General features: G+C 45.8%; 2 protein-coding genes across 2 annotated transcripts in view; both read right to left on the bottom strand.

Annotated features, from left to right (window-relative positions):
* Positions 1 to 3,060, bottom strand: part of LOC120910649 — a 176,483-nt gene extending 173,423 nt beyond the window's left edge. Inside the window, exon 1 of the mRNA XM_040322403.1 lies at positions 2,387 to 3,060. Coding sequence (XP_040178337.1) covers positions 2,387 to 2,984 — 598 coding nt within the window. The 5' untranslated portion in view covers positions 2,985 to 3,060. The remainder of the gene's footprint in view (positions 1 to 2,386) is intronic.
* A 5,244-nt stretch (positions 3,061 to 8,304) lies between these two features.
* Positions 8,305 to 21,838, bottom strand: LOC120910650 (gastrula zinc finger protein XlCGF7.1-like). Its single transcript, XM_040322404.1, has 3 exons — positions 21,740 to 21,838; positions 10,974 to 11,141; positions 8,305 to 8,992 (listed from the first exon to the last, which is right to left on the bottom strand). Exons 1-3 carry the CDS (start codon positions 21,836 to 21,838, stop codon positions 8,405 to 8,407), a joined length of 855 nt encoding a protein of 284 aa, XP_040178338.1. The 3' UTR covers positions 8,305 to 8,404.
* Positions 21,839 to 22,382: the final 544 nt, after the last annotated feature.

The following is a 22,382-nucleotide window of genomic DNA, read 5'->3' on the forward strand; positions in this document are numbered from 1 at the left end:
CTGCACACGACCGAACATTTCTGCTGAAACTGGTCCGCGAACCAGTTTCAGCAGACATGGTCGGTCGTCTGTACGGGGCCTTAGTGTGTACTGGTCTGACACTGGTACAGATATTACTGGCTGCATTGGTCACATGGTACTGGTGTGACGGTGATCATGTACTGGTATGTCAGTGACACTGGTACAGATGTTGACGGGGCCCTGTACACCGATCCTTGATTTTGGCGGAGTCCTAAATCGACAAAACTCCCGTCCTACTGTATATGTATAATGGCTGGGTGGGAGGTGGTAAATAAACATCTCCTGACACTTAGGGGTCTCTTCAGAAATAATTTGCCTGGGTGAAGTGCATGTACATTCCTTCTCTGTGTATCAGGGTAAAAAATAAATGTTATTTGGCTATTTGCTGAGCTTTTTATGTTTTCCATTGATTTAAAATGGAAAATTACACATTTGGCCACTAGGTGGCCCTAATCCCCATACTTAGCGCCATCTAATGACCAAATTTAGAATTGTCCTTTCTAAATCAATGGTTGGTATAATATTGTTGGCTTCATTAACACGTTCTTCGATGTCTTCTGTACTCATAAGTGTATGATCTCAGTTATTTGTATGAAATCACGCCTGATGGAGGAAACTAAGGGGTCTATTTTATAGAATATTAGTTGATGATTGTGACAAACATTGGCCCAGCCGTGAAAATTTCTGTCCATTTTATAATGAACACAGTGGGCCAGATTCATAAAGCACTTACACCGTTTTTTTGGTAGATGCACGGCGTAAGTGCAGATTTGCGCCGGCGGATCGCTGCGCCTTACCCAGAGAACCAGATTACGCCTCCAAATAGACTTCATCGCCTCGGTGTAACCTTTCCACGCCGGCGCGGCGTTGGTGCAGATTTACGCTGGTCCGATCTGGCGTGGCCATGTTTTTTTTGTTTTAAATATGCAAATTAGGTTTTTGGGCCGATTCATCAACTTAAGCTTGTCCGGCGCAGGCTACTCCCGGTGAGCGGAAGAGAAAATTCCGGCGTCAATTTACCCCTCATAAAAGCAGGGGTAGCTTTGCACCAGACTTGCACAGGTCAGCTGGAGAGCAGCTAAAGCAGCAGCGTTACACACGACCTGAGCAACAACACTTGCTGGACAACACATAGAGGCGGTCCCCATGTTGGGAGAGGCCCTCAATAATTACAGCCCTCTCCTCTGGGCTGAAATTGGTCATCCGCCCACCTGAGGATTCCTCACCAGCCATAACTGCCCCACCACAATGCAAACGACCTAGCTTAGAAAAAAAAAGCTTCAGTACATTTGCACCTGCAGGGCGGAAGTCTGGGCTGATTCATGGACTGGGCTTTGGTAGTGGGTCGGCGTAGGTCAGGGATCACGCCGGGGCGCAGTTCTGAGCATGTGCAGATTGGGGCATTTACCCCTGGATGTCACTGAGCATGTGCGGTCTAAGATGCGCCCCGGCGTGACCCCTGCGCCATGGTCATCACTTCATTAGCATAGGGTGACTCCCAGTTGGCCTTACCCCACCTTACGCCGTCTAAAATCCACCCCGCTGGGGCATCGTAGACAAAAAAAGTTTCTTGAATCACCTAACTGCCGCTCCGCGCTGGACCGGTGTAGTCTAAAAATGATGCACCACGCCGGTGCAAATCTGCACCATTGTATATGAATCTGCCCCAGTGATTTCCTATGATCCTGAGCGCCATCTAGTGTTTATAATGCAGTATTTTTTCCTGAAATACCTTCATCAGTAAAACTCGTGCAACACCACATTATGGCCACAAGATGGAGCCAATGATCATAGGAAAACATCATAAGAAATAAAATATGGACAAAATGCATCACAGTTGGGTGAATGTGCATCATATTTCTTCAAGAGGTTTAAAAAAACAGACCTGTAAGTGTTTGTGAAATCTTCCACCACAAAATGTCCTCAGCCAATGAGAGGTAATAAATCCATTTCTATTTCAAAAGGCCTAGAGCACCGCCTTTTAGGTGGTGGGGTTAACGCGTTTCGTCCTGGAAGACGACTTGAGAAAACAGATCTCTTGCAAGAGTTTACACCACAAAATGTACTCAGCCAATGAGAGGGAATGACTCCATTTTTATCCTGCTATCAATGGCCAACACGGTACAACACTTCATTCATGTCTTTGGTGATCTCTGATCTTCTTATGAAGTGTTTCTTACATGATGAAGATCAGCCATGGAGTATATCTGAGGTGTATATCAGGGTGTGCTTCTTCCCCACATGTCCAGCAACATTCATATACAAGACATTTCCCGCACTCACTAATACACCTCGAGGGTTGTGTGGGACCCCTGATGTACAGGAAGACAGGACTTCAGTGAGGAACAATTCCCTCACTCAGGACAGGAATACGGCTTCTCCCCCGTGTGTGATCTCTGATGGCTGGAAAGATGGGACTTCTGTGAAAAACATTTCCCGCAGTCAGGACAGGAATACGGCTTTTCCCCCGTGTGAGATCTCGTATGTGTGTTAAGAGAAGACCTCTCTAAAAAACACTTCCCGCACTCAGGGCATGAATACGGTTTCTCCCCCGTGTGAGATCTCTGATGTTTGTAAAAATTGGACTTCTCTGAAAAACATTTCCCGCACTCAGGGCAGGAATAAGGCTTCTCCCCTGTGTGAGATCTTATATGTGTGTTAAGAGAAGACCTCTCTGAAAAACACTTCCCACACTCAGGGCATGAATACGGTTTCTCCCCTGTGTGAGATCTCTGATGTGAGTTAAGACAAGACTTGTGGGAAAAACATTTCCCGCACTCAGGGCAGGAATACGGCTTCTCACCCGTGTGAGATCTCTGATGGGTGTAAAGGGTGGACTTCAGTGAAAAACATTTCCCGCACTCAGTACAGGAATATGGCTTCTCACCCTTGTGCAATCTCTGATGTGAGTTAAGACTGGACTTTTGTGTAAAACATTTTCCGCACTCAGGACAGGAATGCATTTTTTCTCCTGTGTGAGATCTTTTATGCACATTAAGATTGCTTTTCAAAGGGAAACACTTCCTGCTCTCAGTACAGAAAAAACGTTTATCTGTTGGAAGGACGGCACCGTCCCGCACAGTCTGAGGTTCCTCAGGATAAGAGGAATACGATGGTCCAGCACCGTCCCGCACAGTCTGAGGTTCCTCAGGATAAGAGGAATACGATGGTCCAGCACCGTCCCTCACAGTCTGAGGTTCCTCAGGATAAGAGGAATACGATGGTCCGGCACCGTCCTGCACAGTCTGAGGTTCCTCAGGATAAGAGGAATACGATGGTCCGGCACCGTCCCGCACAGTCGGAGGTTCCTTAGGATAAGAGGAATACGATGGTCTGGCACTGTCCCGCACAGTCTGAGGTTCCTCAGGATGAGAGGAATACGATGGTACATCTACACTGTGTGGTGCCGGATGGACATTTGAGGTAGTCGGGTTTTCTCCTGGACTATACTGTGTGATGTCCTCATCTTCTACTTTACAGTCTGGAGACAAAGTGAGACAATCCTCTGAGGTTTTCCTCATCTCCCGTCCATCTACTAAAATATAAATACAAAGATTATTACTAGACATGAGCTGATTGGTTCCCCTAAACCAGGACTCCGCCCACATCAGGCAGCTTTGTCTCTGAGGATCTTACAATTCCCCCCTCAAGGTAACTAGTAAATGGGTCCTCTGATCTCCTACCAGATCATTTCTTTATTTATGGACCTTAGTCAGAGAGTGAGGAAACAACGAGAACTGTCTTTTATAACATATAGTGCACGGGTCATGAGTATGTACCATACAATACAACAATCAGCCATAAAATTTAGTATTAATGACCCACCTGTGCTGATCTCTGTAGGAGTGTCCTCCTCTATAAATGTCCCCGTTATTCCATCCTCCTCCATAGACTGCTGATCATCCCTCACATACGTCTCTTCTTCTTCTGATTTCACCTCAAATTCTATATCGATTGGATCTCCACTCTAAACCAAGAGAATGAGAGAGAAGATCATCTGTAAGATATAAACTTTATTATTGTGACATCATATAAGAAATCCACGAATCGTCTCCATGAGTCTGTATTATAATCTCCATCCCACCAACCTTGTAACAGTGAAGGATGGTGTGACCTTCCTGTGTGGAATCCCGGGAATACAGAGGACGGGGACATCTCTCTGGTGGGTTCCCATTACTGGATCCATCTGTAGGAAACACACACACTGACTGAATACATTGTTTCTATGTGTTTATCAGATGATGGGGGATGTAGGTGGAGCCTCCGTACTGCTCTCTCCTTTACAATAAAGTCTCCTCTTACCCGGTGATGTGAGGGGCGGCTGATTCTCCATTATGACGTCCTTGTAGAGATCCTTGTGTCCTTCTAAATACTCCCACTCCTCCATGGAGAAATAGACAGTGACATCCTGACACCTTATAGGAACCTGACACACACAATGATACAGTCACCATCCAGACACACCCCTTGTCTGTTACTGGATAATGTCCCAGAATCCTCCTCACCTCTCCTGTCAGCAGCTCCATCATCTTCTTGGTGACTTCTAGAATCTTCTCCATGTTGTGTCTCTCAGGTTTTAGGGAGTCACATGGAGGCACTGTGATGGTCATATGATCACCTGACTTCACCAGAGGAAATCTCTGTAATGGAGAACCAATAGGAATATCATGTTAGAATCCCAGAATCCTCCTCACCTCTCCGGTCTGGTCTGTGTATTATTAATAGAGATAAGAGTGATGTCATGTGACCTCCCAGAATCCTCCTCACCTCTCAGGTCAGGTCTGTGTTTTATTAATAGAGATAAGAGTGATGTCATGTGACCTCCCAAAATCCTCCTCACCTCTCTGGTCAGGTCTGTGTTTTATTAATAGAGATAAGAGTGATGTCATGTGACCTCCCAGAATCCTCCTCACCTCTCCGGTCAGGTCTGTGTTTTATTAATAGAGATAAGAGTGATGTCATGTGACCTCCCAGAATCCTCCTCACCTCTTCGGTCAGCAGGTAGATGATCTCCAGGGTGAGGTTTAGGATCTTCTCAGTCATGTGACTCCGGTCCTCCTCCATCCTCATTGGTGCCGTCGTTTTATCTATACAGGTCTCCTTGTAGACGGATAACTTTGGGAAATGAAAGTAAGAATCATTTGGATGGTATTGGTCACACAATAATTTACAGAATGCGGCCTTTCAGAGATTTTGAGCATCCTAACTTGCTGACTTTTGTCCGGAGTTGCCGGATAATCAAGGTAATTGCCAGAACTGTGGCTGAAAGGCTCCAATCTCTGGCAGCCTTCTGACCGACAGGAGTGATGTCACTCTCTGCAGTAAGAGAAGGGATTGGATGACATGAGGATGCTAGTGGTGGAGTACAGAGCTGTGGGGGAGGATTTGTTCTATTCCATCAAATGGCAACCCAGTGTGGGTAGAATAAGGACAGCAGGGTGAGGGGTTTGTTCTCTTGGTTGCCAAGTATACTGTAGCTTCCAGGACATTGTACAGAGTGGTGGTGAATTTCAGCACCGGGCACTGCCAGACCTGGTGTCATGGGAAGGCATTGGACTGTCTCCCTGAAAGCATAGAACTCACTCCTGGCCATTTGAGTGCCCACCAAGGATTAAAGGACTGCCCTTCTTCATTCCACTTGGTATCTTGAAAAATGTTAATTTGACCAGTGAAAAGGTGAAGGTTGCTTCCATTTCCTGGCAGGAGTTTTGTAAGGAGGTCTGAAAAGTAAGTGTAGGCGCTAGGACCATCATATCCCAAGAGCCCCATTACCTACTTAGAGTCCCCCTGACCCTACAGCCTCCTCTTCCCTCAGAGCCCTGCTGCCTACCAACCCTATGAAGGGCCCAGAGACATTCAACCCCTCTACCCCTCAGGGGCCCCAAAGTCTTCAGCCTCAGTACCCTGAGATGTTCCTCAGCTCTTCTTCTTCCCTCAGTATTTTCCTCCCTCTGGCACCAAATGATGGAACATATTCTTCATGACAGGCTGTGGAATGTTTTCTTGGCTAAGGATGAGCTCTGGCGTGTTCGCATAGTACACGTGCAGAGCCTGCCAGGAAGTCTGCACGGCGCTGTGCTAATCACAGCCAGGGAGACATTTCCTGATCTCTTCAGCCAAGCATCGGGAAATGTCTCCCTGGCTGTGATTAGCGCAGAAGCCCTGCACACTTCATGGCGGGCTCTGCACGTGTACTATGCGAACACGCCAGAGCTCATCCTTACTCCTGACCAGCAATGTAAGGGGCTCTATGTTCCATACTCCTGACCCTGGCACTCCATCATTGTGTTGGCTGCATAGTGTAATGGTTGCCCAGTGGCTGCCTGTGTAGTGTAATAATTGCCCTTTGTAGGCCATGTATGGTCAGGATGGTCATTGTCTTGTCTATTTATTGTCAGTGCGGTTTGATTAGAGGAACATATTACTAGAATTTATCTCCAAAATGAAGAGAATGTTCCGGCCCTGTAAGTGGGGGAACGTTCTGTCCCTGAAGGGGTTAATCTAGGTTTCCACACTATATATGTGTGTATCATCATCTTCTGGAGATAAAAGACGTCACAGTGACTATGGAGGAAGAGGACGGACATGACGGGGTTACTGGGTGTAAATAGAAAATAAGATCTTATTACCTCCTCTGCTGCAACTTCCAGGAATGTCTCTTTGCGAATTCCTCCCGATTCACCTCTCACCCAGAACTTCCTGTTTGTACATGACATCACTTCCTGTCTATACCTAACATCACTTCCTGTTTTCAATAGAAACTTCCTGTCTGGGTAGAAGTGAGAAGATTACCACCTTGTGGAGCTCAGAGTAACTGCATCCCCGAGAAACGCCTCGTAGTGTGAACACGGCCTTGTGCTGTGTGTGTATGTATTGTATATCCTTATAGATGGGTCATCTCCACACCCACCAAGGGGGACATATATGTAAATACATTTATATGGACATTTTTAATTGGTAATTTAATTTTCGATCATGCTCTTAAAGCAGGGGTTCACCCTAAAAAATTTTATTTTTTTTCTAACATGCCATCTAGCATAGTAGCGTGAGCTACAGTATGCCTTTATTTTATTTTTTTGCGCCGTACTCACTGTTTAATCCCGGAGATAAGTTTCAGTCTAGTAGGCGTTCCTAGTCAGAGGGGAACATGATTGACGGCCGGCTATGGCGCGTCACGCCTCACGGAAATAGCCAAAATAGGACATGGATCTTCACGGCGCCAGCGCAGTCAGCTTCGATGTCTGTGCGCAGGCGCCGTAAAGCACCGTGAAGAGCCGAGTCCTACTCGGGAGGCGTGACGCACAATAGCTGGCAGTCAATCATTGTCCCCTCTGACTAAGAACGCCCATTCCCCGCGGGGAGCCTGAAACGTTTACTGCAGTATATTGAAGTGTGTTAGTACACGTTTACTGCAGTATATTGAAGTGCGTTAGTGCACGTTTACTGCAGTATATTGAAGTGCGTTAGTGCACGTTTACTGCAGTATATTGAAGTGCGTTAGTGCACGTTTACTGCAGTATATTGAAGTGCGTTAGTGCACGTTTACTGCAGTATATTGAAGTGCGTTAGTGCGCATTTACTGCAGTATATTGTGGTGCGTTAGTGCGCGTTTACTGCAGTATATTGTGGTGCGTTAGTGCGCGTTTACTGCAGTATATTCATAAGTGTATGAACTCAGTTATTTGTATAAAATCACGTCTGGCCACAAGATGGAGCCAATGATCATAGGAAATCATCATAAGAAATAAAATATGGACAAAATTCATCACAGTTGGGTGAATGTGCATCATATTTCTTTAAGAAGTTTTAAAAAACAGACCTGGAAGTGTTTGTGAAATCTTCCACCACAAAATGTACTCAGCCAATGAGAGGTAATGACTCCATTTTTATTTTAAAAAGCCTAGGAGGACCGCCTTTTAAGTGGTGGGGTTAACACGTTTCGTCCTGGAAGACGACTTGAGTAAACAGACCTCTTGCAAGAGTTTACACCACAAAATGTACTCAGCCAATGAGAGGTAATGACTACATTTTTATTTTTCTCCTGCTATCAATGGCCAACACGGTACAACACTTCATCCATGTCTTTGGTGATCTCTGATCTCCTTATGAAGTGTTTCTTACATGATGAAGATCAGCCATGGAGTATATCTGAGGTGTATATCAGGGTGTGCTTCTTCCCCACATGTCCAGCAACATTCATATACAAGACATTTCCCGCACTCACTAATACACCTCGAGGGTTGTGTGGGACCCCTGATGTACAGGAAGACAAGACTTCAGTGAGGAACATTTCCCTCACTCAGGATAGGAATACGGCTTCTCCCCCGTGTGAGATCTCTGATGTCTGTAAACAGAGGATTTCTGTGGGTTACACTTCTGCCAATCAGAAATGGAAAGTGGATCTACCTCCGTGTTGCGATCTCTGATGTTTGTTAAGACTGGACTTTAGTGAAAAACATTTCCCGCACTCAGGACAGGAATACGGCTTCTCCCCCGTGTGAGATCTCTGATGTGTGTTAAGACTAGACTTCTGTGAAAAACATTTCCCGCACTCAGGACAGGTATACGGCTTCTCCCCCGTGTGCGATCTCTGATGTTTGTAAAAATAGGCCTTCTCTGAAAAACATTTCCCGCACTCAGGGCAGGAATACGGCTTCACCCCCGTATGAAATCTCTGATGTGAGTTAAGACTGGAATTGTGTGAAAAACATTTCCCACATTCAAGACAGGAAAATGGCTTTTCCCCAGTGTGAGATCTCTGATGTGTGTTAAGTCTAGACTGCTGTGTAAAACATTTCCCGCACTCAAGACAGAAATACAGCTTCTTCCCCGTGTGAAATCTCTGATGTGAGTTAAGACTGGAATTGTGTGAAAAGCATTTACCACACTCAGAACAGGAATACAGCTTCTCCCCTGTGTGAGATCTCTGATGTGAGTTAAGACTGGAAGTGTGTAAAAAACATTTCCCGCACTCAGGACAGGAATGTGTTTTTTCTCCTGTGTGAGATCTTTTATGCACATTAAGATCATATTTAGAACGGTAATGCTTCCCGCACTCAGGGCAGGGAAATCTCTTAGGTGTTGGAAGGACGGCACCGTCCCGCACAGTCTGAGGTTCCTCAGGATAAGAGGAATACGATGGTCCGGCACCATCCCGCACAGTCTGAGGTTCCTCAGGATAAGAGGAATACGATGGTCCGGCACCGTCCCTCACAGTCTGAGGTTCCTCGGGATAAGAGGAATACGATGGTCCGGCACCGTCCCGCACAGTCTGAGGTTCCTCAGGATAAGAGGAATACGATGGTCCGGCACCATCCCGCACAGTCTGAGGTTCCTCAGGATAAGAGGAATACGATGGTCCGGCACCGTCCCGCACAGTCTGAGGTTCCTCAGTATAAGAGGAATACGATGGTCTGGCACGGTCCCGCACAGTCTGAGGTTCCTCAGGATAAGAGGAATACGATGGTCTGGCACCGTCCCGCACAGTCTGAGGTTCCTCAGGATAAGAGGAATACGATGGTCCATCTACACTGTGTGGTGCCGGATGGACATTTGAGGTAGTCGGGTTTTCTCCTGGACTATACTGTGTGATGTCCTCATCTTCTACTTTATAGTCTGGAGACAAAGTGAGACAATCCTCTGAGGTTTTCCTCATCTCTCGTCCATCTACTAAAATAGAAATACAAAGATTATTACTAGACATGAGCTGATTGGTTCCCCTAAACCAGGACTCCGCCCACATCAGGCAGCTTTGTCTCTGAGGATCTTACAATTCCCCCCTCAAGGTAACTAGTAAATGGGTCCTCTGATCTCCTACCAGATCATTTCTTTATTCATGGACCTTAGTCAGAGAGTGAGGAAACAACGAGAACTGTCTTTTATAGGAGTGACAGTGATGAGGGGATTATAGGACGAGGGTCAGGAGTATGTAATGTACTACATAGAGTATATAGTGCACGGGTCAGGAGTATCTAAAGTACAATACACCAATCAGCCATAAAATCATAACCATCCACCTAATATTGAGTAGGTCCCCCATTTGCCAAGATTCGAAACACATCCCCCAGGTGCCTAGACCGAGCAACGCCTATCCCAAAAATCAACATTTTTCTGCCAGCACAGAGAAGGAAGATTATCCGGTAGAAATACAGGAATACAGGACGGGGAACACAGCTCAGGAGAGTGACCAGGGGATTACAGTCTGATATCACCCAGTCCCCGCCCTACTCTGGACCAATCAGTGAGCAGTATGGGTGGAGGAATGGATTTAGTGTTAATGACCCACCTGTGCTGATCTCTGTAGGAGTGTGCTCCTCTATAAATGTCCCCGTTATTCCATCCTCCTCCATAGACTGCTGATCATCCCTCACATACCTCTCTTCTTCTTCTGATTTCACCTCAAATTCTATATCGATTGGATCTCCACTCTAAACCAAGAGAATGAGAGAGAATATCATCTGTAAGATATAAACTTACATACAAAATCCACACATCATCTCCACCAGTCCATGTTCTAGATGCTCCGCCCCACCGACCTTGTAACAGTGGGGGATGGTGTGACCTTCCTGTGTGGGATCCCGGGAATACAGAGGACGGGGACATCTCTCTGGTGGGTTTCCATTACTGGATCCATCTGTAGGAAACACACACACTGACTGAATCCATTGTTTCTATGTGTTTATCAGATGATGGGGGATCTAGGTGGAGCCTCCATACTGCTCTCTCCTTTACAATAAAGTCTCCTCTTACCCGGTGATGTGAGGGGCGGCTGATTGTCCATCATGACGTCCTTGTAGAGATCCTTGTGTCCTTCTAAATACTCCCACTCCTCCATGGAGAAATAGACAGTGACATCCTGACACCTTATAGGAACCTGACACACACAATGATACAGTCACCATCCAGACACACCCCTTGTCTGTTACTGGATAATGTCCCAGAATCCTCCTCACCTCTCCTGTCAGAAGATGGACAATCATGGTGGTCAGTTCCAGGATCTTCAGCTCTTTGTTCCTCTCAGGTATGGGAGAAGGAGGGGGAGGCACCATGGTGGGGCTCTGGGCTCTGCTCCATCCTCCTGAGATTGGCTCCCCACTAGACTTCTTCACTACAAAATAATCCTACAGATCAGGAGAAAGATAAACCAACATCAATCATCTGACATCATCTAAGTGTCTATAATAAGAACATGGATTATCGACCAGGCTAGACAAGAGTGATGTCATGTGACCTCCCAGAATCCTCCTCACCTCTCCAGTCAGGTCTGTGTATTATTAATAGAGATAAGAGTGATGTCATGTGACCTCCCAGAATCCTCCTCACCTCTCCGGTCAGGTCTGTGTTTTATTAATAGAGATAAGAGTGATGTCATGTGACCTCCCAGAATCCTCCTCACCTCTCCGGTCAGGTCTGTATTATTAATAGAGATAAGAGTGATGTCATGTGACCTCCCAGAATCCTCCTCACCTCTCCGGTCAGCAGGTAGATGATCTTCAGGGTGAGGTTTAGTATCTTCTCAGTCATGTGACTCCGGTCCTCCTCCATCCTCATTGGTGGCGTCATGTGATCTATACAGGTCTCCTTGTAGACGGATAACTTTGGGAAATAAAAATAAGAATTATTTTGATGGTATTGGTCACACAATAATAGGATGTGGGGGAGGGTAATAGGTGAGTTTCTGTGTATTAGGGGTGTCCAAAAGTTTTTTAAATTTGGCCAGATTTGATGAAGTGAATGTGCGCAAGGGCCGACCATTTTGCCTGACATTCTTCAAACCATTACATTTAAATGCAAATTAATATTATTATAATATTGAATAGATATGTTGAAATCTAAAATAAAAAAAATCATATTAACGAATACACTGCCCGACAAGAATTCTCTTGCCTTTGTGGCTGTGAGTGGTTAAGAGTCTTAGGATGAGCTTTTTGGATATATTGTATCTATCGGCGTATAACACGCACCTTCAATTTAAGAGGGAAGTTTCAGGATTTTTTTTTTAATTTTAAATAAAGAACTATGAAGCAAAGTAAGGGTCAGTGCCCATCAATGCAGCCTCACCATTGACATGAATGCAGCCTCACCATTGACATGAATGCAGCCTCACTATTGACATGAATGCAGCCTCACCATTGACATGAATGCAGACTCACCATTGACATGAATGCAGACTCACCATTGACATGAATGCAGCCTCACAAGTGCCATGAATGCAGCCTCACAAGTGCCAAGAATGCAGCCTAACAAGTGCTATGAATGCAGTTTCAAAAGTGCCATAAATGCAGCCTCACCATTGACATGAATGCAGCCTCACAAGTGCCATGAACGCAGCCTCACCCTTAAAAATGAACGCAGCCTCACCATTGACATGAATGCAGCCTCACCATTGACATTAATGCAGCCTCACCATTGACATGAATGCAGCCTCACAAGTGCTTTAATGCAGACTTACCATTGACATGAATGCAGCCTCACAAGTGCCATGAATGCAGCCTCACAAGCATGGGCGTCCGCTGAACTTTTTTCAGGGGGGGGCATCATTTTAAGTAGGGTTGTCCCGATACCGATACCAGTATCGGTATCGGGACCGATACCGAGTATTTGCGCTAGTACTCGTACTCGTGCAAATACTCCCGATACCAAAATAGAATACTTTTTTTTTTTTTTTTTTTTTTTTACATCGAGCGGTGCATAGAGGCAGGGCCGGATTAACCGTGGGGCTGATGGAGCTGCAGCTCCAGGCCCCCATCATAATATAGGCCCAAACTTAATTCTCTCACCAGGGCCCGGCGGCCGGCCGACGACCGCTATATAATAAATCCACACGTCCAGGCAGCTGCAGTGCCATTGGATGGCACTGATAGGTGGCACTGGCATTGATTGAATGGCACTCATAAATGGATGGCACTGATAGGTGGCACTGGCATTGATTGGGTGGCACTGATGAGATGCACTAATAAGCTGCCTCCCTGCAGTGATGCACTAATGGGCACTGATCTGCACTGATACGTGGCACTGGCTAGCTGCACTTTTGGGCACTGGCACCGATGAGCTGCACTGATAGGTGGCACTGGCAGTGATCACTCCTTCAACGATATATAGTTTTCCAGTACCGTATGCTAAAAAACAGCCCCACACCATGATGTACCAGTTCTTCATAATTCTAAAGAAAATATCCTTAGTCTGTATTGTGGTTTGAAAACGGTCACATGACATTTAAAAAAAGTATCGGTATTCGGTATCGGCGACTACTTGAAAAAAAGTATCGGTACTTGTACTCGGTCCTAAAAAAGTGGTATCGGGACAACCCTAATTTTAAGGTCATCCATGCTCGGTCCCTTTTTGACAATGTCATGAAGGGGAGGGGCTTAGTCATTATCACATAAAGCGCAGGCATGCAAAGGTTTGAGAAACCTGATGCAACTATCAAGCAACTACCAACTTTGAATAACAATATCATACAAAATGGAGCCCCCCCCCCCCCCCCCAGGAAATAACAACCCCCTCTCTGTCAGCTGGAGCTAGAAGAGAGAGAGAGCGTCTCTAATTGGATTCGCCGTGCCGCCGCCTTGCTTCCTGCCCGCTGTTTTTCTCACTGAGGATCATGGCACTGATTTCTAGGGGGGGCAAGCGCCCTCCCTTGCCCTATGGAGTGGACGCCCATGCTCACAAGTGCCATGAATGCAGCCTCACAAGTGCCATGAATGCAGCCTCATCATTGCCATGAATGCAGCTTCACAAGTCCCATGAACGTAGCCTCACAAGTGCCATGAATGCAGCCTAACAAGTGCCATGAATGCAGCCTCACCATTGCCATGAATGCAGCCTAACAAGTGCCATAAATGCAGCCTAACAAGTGCCATAAATGCAGCCTCACAAGTGCCATGAATGTAGCCTCACAAGTGCCATGAATGCAGCCTCACAAGTGCCATGAATGCAGCCTCACCATTGCCATGAATGCAGCCTCACAAGTGCCATGAATGTAGCCTCACAAGTGCCATAAATGCAGCCTAACAAGTGCCATAAATGCAGCCTAACAAGTGCCATAAATGCAGCCTAACAAGTGCCATAAATGCAGCCTAACAAGTGCCATGAACGCAGCCTCACCATTACCATGAACGCAGCCTCACCATTGCTATTAATGCAGCCTCACCTTTGCCATTAATGCCGCCTCACAAGTGCCAAGAATGCAGCCTCACATCAGTGCAGATAAATCCATGCCCATCTGCAGTCTGGAACGGGACAGGGAGGGGGGCAGGATGAGCGCCGACAGATTACATACAGGAGAATCTCCTGTTTATTTGGCTTCCTCTTTAATACAAAGTCCCGCCTCCTATGATAGACAGAAGAGTCGTCCAATGCCAGCCCAGGGACAGGACTTCCTTTAACAGAGGGCACCGAGTAAACTGGAGATTCTCCTGTATGTAACTCGTCGGCACTCATCCAGCCCCCTCCCTGTCCCCTCCGAGGCAGCCAGAATTGAACGATCTTCATTACGCACACGCAATTTTTAGGGTGAAAAAGTGTGTGTTATACGCTGTTAAATATGGTATCTATCGCGGCACTTGGGGGCCACAAAAGATGTATACCGTATTTATCGGCGTATAACAGGCACTTTTTCATGGGTGAAAATCGAGCGTGCTTGTTATACGTCGATTCGTTGGGGGCCACAAAAGATATATAGATCCAGTGGGGCCGTATTAAAACGGAACACGGGCCGCAATTGGCCCGCGGGCCGGACTTTGGATATGCCTGCTGTACATTGAAGAACTACTACCCCCATGGGATAACATTTCATTTGGACTGATTAGGGCGGGGCTCGACTCCTATTAAAATATTAGGAGCCAGTTTTTTACGTTTTTTAAATTAAGAGAATGTTCCGACCCCGTAAGTGGGGGGATGTTCTGCTCATGAAGGGGCTAATCTAGGTTTCCACATTATATATGTGTGTATCATCATCTGCTGGAGATAAAAGACGTCACAGTGACTATGGAGGAAGAGGACGGACATGACGGGGGGTTACTGGTAGGGATGAGCTCCGGCGTGTTCGCACAATCCACATGCAGAGCCCGCCAGGAAGTCTGCACAGCGCTGATCACTGGTAGGGAGACATTTTCTCGATGCTCGGCTGCAGAGATCTGGAAATGTCTTCCTGCCTGTGGTTAGCGCAGCGCCGTGGAGACTTCCTGGCGGGCTCCGCACGTAGACTGTTCGAACACGCCGGAGCTCATCCCTCGTTACTGGGTGTAAATAGAAAATAAGATCTTATTACCTCCTCAGCTACCACTTCAAGCGATGATTCCTCTCTGCTTCCTCCCGACTCACCTCTCACTCGGAACTTCCTATTTATACCTGACATCACTTCCTGTCTTCCATAGAGACTTTCGCGAGGGGACTGGCTGCAGAGTGGAGCTCCACGTTTGACAGGAAGCATGTGGCCTCCACTCCACCTTTTTATTAAAGGGGAGTTCCAGCCTTTTTTTAAGTTTATTAAAAGTCAGCAGCTACAAAAAGTGTAGCTGCTGGCTTTTAATAAACAGACACTTACCTGCTCCACGGCTCCAGCGACGCGCCGGCGGGGCTCCGCTCCCGGTGTCTTCATTCCTAGTGTGGGCACCCGGCAGTGACAGCTTTCGGCTTCACGGCCGGGCACCCACTGCGCATGCGCGAGCGAAAATACGCAGGCGCAAGCGGCGCCGTCCGATTGGACAGGCGCTCGCCTACAGGGAGGGGCTGCAATAAGGCGATTAAGCTAATCGCCTTACCAGCCCCTCGGCGGAAGGAGGAAGTGGGACAGGAAGTCCCCTTCTCCTGAAGACCCCACTCCCCCCCCCCCAAAAAATGACATGCCAAATGTGGCATGTAAGGGGGCGAGGAGTGGGTTAAGCGGAAGTTCCATTTTTAGGTGGAACTCCACTTTAAACTTTATTGTAGTAAATGCGACCTCTCCTAGGCGTAGAGGACCCCCATTCATCTGCAGCCTGGTCTTTCCATCAACCCTCCAGTTCCGCGTGGTATCTGGGGGGCGCTTTTTCTCGAGGTGTTTGCGGTGGACCTATGGTTTCAGTTCTTTGACATTATTCTTTGGTATATATACTCACCTACGCCAATATGGCAAACAATGATTATATATATTCTACTGTATAATATTTATATGTTTGTTTTTTGTTTTAACAAATATCATCTATATGTATCTTTTTCCAGAGTTCATGTTTTCAATCTTTTTCCCCCTGAAGAGACCTCCATTATCAAAGGTCGAAACGCGTCGGGATTTCTAGCACATGAACTCATATGGTTGTATCTATTCACATGCATATATTTTTATATTGTTTTATAGAACTCACGTCTTGATCCCACTAGAACGCCTTTTTTCACTATGTACCTTTTTTTAAATAAGTTATTTCTTCAACTTATTATAATTTTTTTGCTGCAACTCAAAGCCCCTCGGGGTACCTTTTTCTTCTACTAAGTTGTTATTAGGGGTGTACAGCATCAATAACCCACAGTCAGTATCGCCTTCCCTCTGCTAACAATTGTAGTAAACAATAAATGGCTGTGGAGTGGAGGCCACATGTTTCCTGTCAAACGTGGAGCTCCACTCTGCAGCCAGTCCCTTCACGAAAGGCTCTGTGGAAGACAGGAAGTGATGTCAGGTATAAATAGGAAGTTCCAAGTGAGAGGTGAGGTGGTCATGTCCGTCCTCTTCCTCCATAGTCACTGTGATGTCTTTTATCTCCAGCAGATGATGATACACACATATATAGTGTGGAGACCTAGATTAACCCCTTCAGGGGCAGAACATTCCCCCACTTACAGGGCCGGAACATTCTCTTCATTTTGGAGATAAATTCTAGTGTAGCGGTGCACTGTCGCAAGTTCCAAAGATCCGACACATAACCCTGCTGTCAACCCCCATTCATCCATTCCGAGACAATGAGCAGTCATTTGCATTTGCTTTGCTGTAGTTTATTGCTGGGTACAACTTGGAAGGGGTAAGGAAAATATGAGATGCCCATAGCACTTAGCACATTTGTAGAACTTTGACTGAAAGGTTCAGTCTCTATAATGAAACCATCGTATTCCTCTTATCCTGAGGAACCTCAGACTGTGCGGGACGGTGCCAGACCATCGTATTCCTCTTATCCTGAGGAACCTCAGACTGTGCGGGACGGTGCCGGACCATCGTATTCCTCTTATCCTGAGGAACCTCAAGCTGTGCGGGACGGTGCCGGACCATCGTATTCCTCTTATCCTGAGGAACCTCAGACTGTGAGGGATGGTGCCGGACCATCGTATTCCTCTTATCCTGAGGAACCTCAGACTGTGCGGGACGGTGCCGGACCATCGTATTCCTCTTATCCTGAGGAACCTCAGACTGTGCCGGACCATCGTATTCCTCTTATCCTGAGGAACCTCAAGCTGTGCGGGACAGTGCCGGACCATCGTATTCCTCTTATCCTGAGGAACCTCAGACTGTGCGGGACGGTGCCGGACCATCGTATTCCTCTTATCCTGAGGAACCTCAGACTGTGCGGGACGGTGCCGGACCATCGTATTCCTCTTATCCCAAGGAACCTCAGACTGTGAGGGACGGTGCCGGACCATCGTATTCTTCTTATCCCAAGGAACCTCAGACTGTGAGGGATGGTGCTGTCCTTCCAACCACAAGAGGTTTTCCTGTACTGAGTGTGGGGAGTGGTTTTCAAAGAAGTTTTCTCTTTCCATACATCAGAGGTCTCACATGGGTGCGAACCTGTATTCCTGTACTGAGTGCAGGAAATGTTTTTCACTGAAAACCACTCATGGGTCTTCAAACTACGGCCCTCCAGTTGTTCAGAAACTACAATTCCCATCGTGCCTAGTCATGTCTGTGAATGTCAGAGTTTTACAATGCCTCATGGGATGTGTAGTTCCGCAAAAGCTGGAAGGCCGCAGTTTGAGGATCTTGAGGTCCCACACGGGGGAAAAGCCGTATTCCTGCCCCAAGTGCGGGAAATGTTTTTCACATAAGTCCAGTTTTAATTCACATCAAAAATCTCACACAGGGGAGAAGCCGTATTTCTGTCCAGAGTGCGGGAAAAGTTTTTCCAGGATTTCCAATCTTTACACCCATCAGAGGTCCCACACGGGCATGTAGCAGAATGATGTTTAGTCACTTTAAGCCACATTGTGTGTTCATTGGTCAGCCTTTTAATGCACCTCATTATATTTTATTACCCCAAAATGGTACGATATCAGCCCCTTGCTCCGTACCAGCCCATTGGAACGCGCAATATTTCATTCATTTCGCCATTTAAAAAACGGGATGATCTACTCAGAACAAAAAAATAAAAATATGTTTGACGTCACTTCCCTCACACTATCTGATGGTTGGTGTGTGCCGTGTGTCCTTAAAGTGTTGGAACGCATATGGCGGCGTCGCGTATGCGCACTCCAGTGGGTAGCCAAATAAAATTCCAATACCTCTAATTTAATAGTAGTTATTCGTTAGTTTTTCTTTCTTAATTTCGGCCTTTTTTCTAATTTACGAATCTAAATGACCCGAAACGAAAAAAAGAAATACGTTTTTCGGCAGTGCGCATGTCTGCCATGTACAATACGGTGCAGAAGCTTTAGCCAGCTGAGAAAAAAAAATTACAGGTCCAAAATGTTTTCAAATATATATTTTTTTACTGGTTTCTTTTTACCAATTTTACACTTGCAAAGTCAACGAACAAAAGACAAAACGTCATCAAATTATTACATTGCCTCTGGCGTAACAAAAACAGCAACATTATGAAACGGTACAACAATGTTTATGGGTTGAATTGGAATTCGAATGTAAAATTTGAGTCAAATTTTTTCATTCGAATTTGGGAAAATGTTGTTTGTTTTTCGTTAATTCTGAGAATTTCGGTAAAATGTGTTTGTATTGTAATTTGGATATATCCAAATCCCAGAATAACAAAAAAAATGCGTCTGAATATTTATTTGGAACAAACCACACCTTTATGCATCCTGTAAGCACAAATAAAACAGCGCAAGCAGACCTACAGTGCCTTGAAAAAGTATTCAAACCCTTTGAAATTTTCTACATTTTGTCATGGTACAACCAAAAACGTAAATGTATTTTATTGGGATTTTATGTCATAGTGCAGGGGTCTCCAAACTATTCAAAAAAAGGGCCACTTTATTGCCCTTCAGACTTTAGGAGGACCGGATTGTGGCCAGCAGCGGAAGAAAATTTTACGGGCCCGTAATCAGTGAGAACAAAAATGGCCTCAGGGTTGGTGGTCAATAGGAGGAGGCGTATTCCCCCTATTAGTAGGAGGAATAGTGTCCCATCATTGGTATCGGTGGACAATATAGTGCCCCATTGCTGGTGTCAGTGGGAGGAATAGTGCCCCAAGGGCCGAATAAAGGCTAGCAAAGGGCCACATCTGGCCCTCGGGCCGCAGTTTGGAGACCACTGTCATAGACCAACACATAATTGTGAAGTGGAAGGAAAATGATACAAATAAATATGTGAAAAGTGTGTGTGTGTGGGGGGGGGGAGGGCATTTGTATTCAGCCCCCTTTACTCTGATACCCCCAACTAAAACCTAGAGAAACCAATTGCCTTCAGATGTCACCTAATTATTAAATAGAGTCCACCTGTGGGTAATGTAGTCTCAGTATAAATACAGCTGTTCTGTGAAGCCCTCAGAGGTTTGTTAGAAAACCTTAGTGAACAAACAGCATCATGAAGGCCAAGGAACACACCGGACAGGTCAGGGATAAAGTTGTAGAGAAGTATGAAGCAGGGTTAGGTAATAAAAAAAATCTCCCAAGCTTTGAAGAACTCACGGAGCTTCACAGAGTTCAATCCATCATCGGAAAATGGAAAGAGTATGGCACAACTGCAAACCTACCAAGACACGGCCGTCCACCTAAACTGACCGGGCCGGGCAAGGAGAACATTAATCAGAGAAGCAGCCAAGAGGTCACTCTGGAGGAGCTGCAGAGATCCACCGCTCAGGGGGGAGAATCTGTCCACAGGACAACTATTAGTGGTCTCTCCACAAATCTGCCCTTTATGGAAGAGTGACAAGAAGAAAGACATAGGAGAAAGAAAGACATAAGAAGTCCTGTTTGCAGTTTGTGAGAAGCCATGTGGGGGAGGGGACACAGCAAAACATGTGGAAGAAGGGGCTCTGGTCACATGACACCAAAATTCTACTTTTTGGCCTAAAAGCAAAACACTATGTGTGGGGGAAAACTAACACTGCACATCATTCTGAACACACCATCCCCACTGTGAAACATGGTGGTGGCAGCATCATGTGGTGGGGATGCTTTTCGTCAGCAGGGACAGGGAAGCTGGTCAGAGTTGATGGAGACAAATACAGGACAATCTTAGAAAAAAAACTGTTAGAGTCTGCAAAAGACTTGAGACTGGGGGAGGGGGGTTTCACCTTCTAGCAGGACAATGACCCTAAATTACAGCCAGAGCTACAATGGAATGGTTTAGATCAAAGCCTATTCATGTGTTAGAATGGCCCAGTCACAGTCCAGACCTAAATCCCATTGAGAATCTGTGGCAAGACTTGAAAATTGCTGTTCACAGACGCTCTCCGTCCAATCTGACAAACACAAAGAAGAATGGGCAGAAATGTCCCTCTCTAGATGTGCTAAGCTGGTAGAGACCCCCCCAAAAAGACTTGTAGAGAAAGGGGGTTCTACAAAGTATTGACTCCAGGGGGCGCCAAACAAATGCCCCCCCCACACTATTTTTACATATTTATTTGTATAATTTTCCTTCCACTTCACAATTATGTGCCACCTTTGTGTTGGTCTACGACGAAGGCCATTGCCGAAACGCGTCAGAGTTATTGTTTTATTGTCACTCTGATGTACCAATAAACGTCACTTCAAGGATTACAGTTTTTCCGGCTCTTTTTACCACTTGGTGTTGGTCCATCACATAAAACCCCAATAAAATACATTTACGTCTTTTGGTTGCAACCTGACAAAATGTGGGAAATTTCGAGGGGTGTGAATACTTTTTCAAGGCCCTGTATGTACCTTTGAGAGTGCAACTATTCTATGCTCAGGAAAGCTGGCACTGAAATGGCACCGTCAAAAAAAAAAAAAAAAAACTTTGACTACGGGCTAAAGTTGCAAACTCAAAAATACTCCCGACTCCATCAGACCATCACCTTCGATATCAATCGATGTCGACTAAGAGTTGTGGAGTGAAGGTAGCCCCATCCTCTGGGATGAATCGGCTCGAGAGTGTTGGTGAAATATTTTAGTAGTTTTATCTTCGACCATCACCGTACCTTCACCCTTAAGGCGCTCATCAAGAGACGCATTAATACATCCACTTATACAAATCTATTCTTCGAAAGGGATGGGTGGGAGTCTTCTGGGTTCCCGATGGGTGGGGTCTTCTGGGTTCCCGATGGGCACCGATGGGTGGGGTCTTCTGGGTTCCTAGATCTTGTTACTTTACAGTGCCTAGGCTAGAAATTCCCCACAGCTCTAGACTTCCTGACGCTTCCGGCACCAGCACCGAGCGTCTGAAGCAACCAGCCCGAACAATATGCACTTAACCACTTCCCCCCCGGGGTCGCCGTCATATAGGACGTCGGGGACCTGAAGTGGAGATATCTGTGTGATGGGGGCATTATACAAATATCTTTGTTTTCAGCAGGCAATGCCCGTGCAGGGTAAAATCATAGGGTCTGATTGAAATCACCACATATTTCGCCCCATTGTTGGCTTCTTCAGGAGAATTGTTATCAGGCACTGTATAGTCAATGGATACATTTGAAAGATCTACAGCCTCCAGAGTCATAGGGATGGATCAATTGGTAAAACCATAAGTGACCTACAATACATTAAAAAAAATGTAGACCGATTGAATCTGTACTTGTTTCGCCCCATCGTTGGTTTCTTCAGGAGGCTTTTATATCAGGCATTGTATATATAGTCAATGGATACATTTGGAAGATCTACAGCCTCCAGCGTCATAGAGATGGATCAATTGGTAAAACCATAAATGACCTACAATACATAAAAAAAAATGCAGACCGATTGAATCTCTACATGTTTTGCCACATCGTTGGCTTCTTCAGGAGAATTGTTCTCAGGCACTGTATAGTCAATGGATAAATTTGAAAAACCTACAGGCTCCAGAATCATAGGGATGGATCAATTGGTAAAACCATAAATGACCTACAATACATTAAAAAAATGCAGACTGATTGAATCTGTACGTGTTTCGCCCCATCGTTGGTTTCTTCAGGAGGCTTTTATATCAGGCATTGTATATATAGTCAATTGATACATTTGAAAAAAAAATCTACAGGCTCCAGAGTCATAGAGATGGACCAATTGGT

Source organism: Rana temporaria, chromosome 8 (genome assembly GCF_905171775.1).
Source record: "Rana temporaria chromosome 8, aRanTem1.1, whole genome shotgun sequence".
Lineage (NCBI taxonomy): Eukaryota > Metazoa > Chordata > Amphibia > Anura > Ranidae > Rana > Rana temporaria.

Excerpts from the sequence above, each read along its gene's own strand:
- LOC120910650 (XM_040322404.1), bottom strand. The coding sequence starts at position 21,838 with ATGACTCTGGAGGCTGTAGATCTTTCAAATGTATCCATTGACTATACA. Across the intron at positions 11,142-21,739 it reads ACAATGGGGCGAAATATGTG|GATTATTTTGTAGTGAAGAA; the intron begins GTGATTTCAATC and ends CCTGATCTGTAG. Across the intron at positions 8,993-10,973 it reads TCCATCTTCTGACAGGAGAG|TGCGGGAAATGTTTTTTACA; the intron begins GTGAGGAGGATT and ends TCCTGTCCTGAG.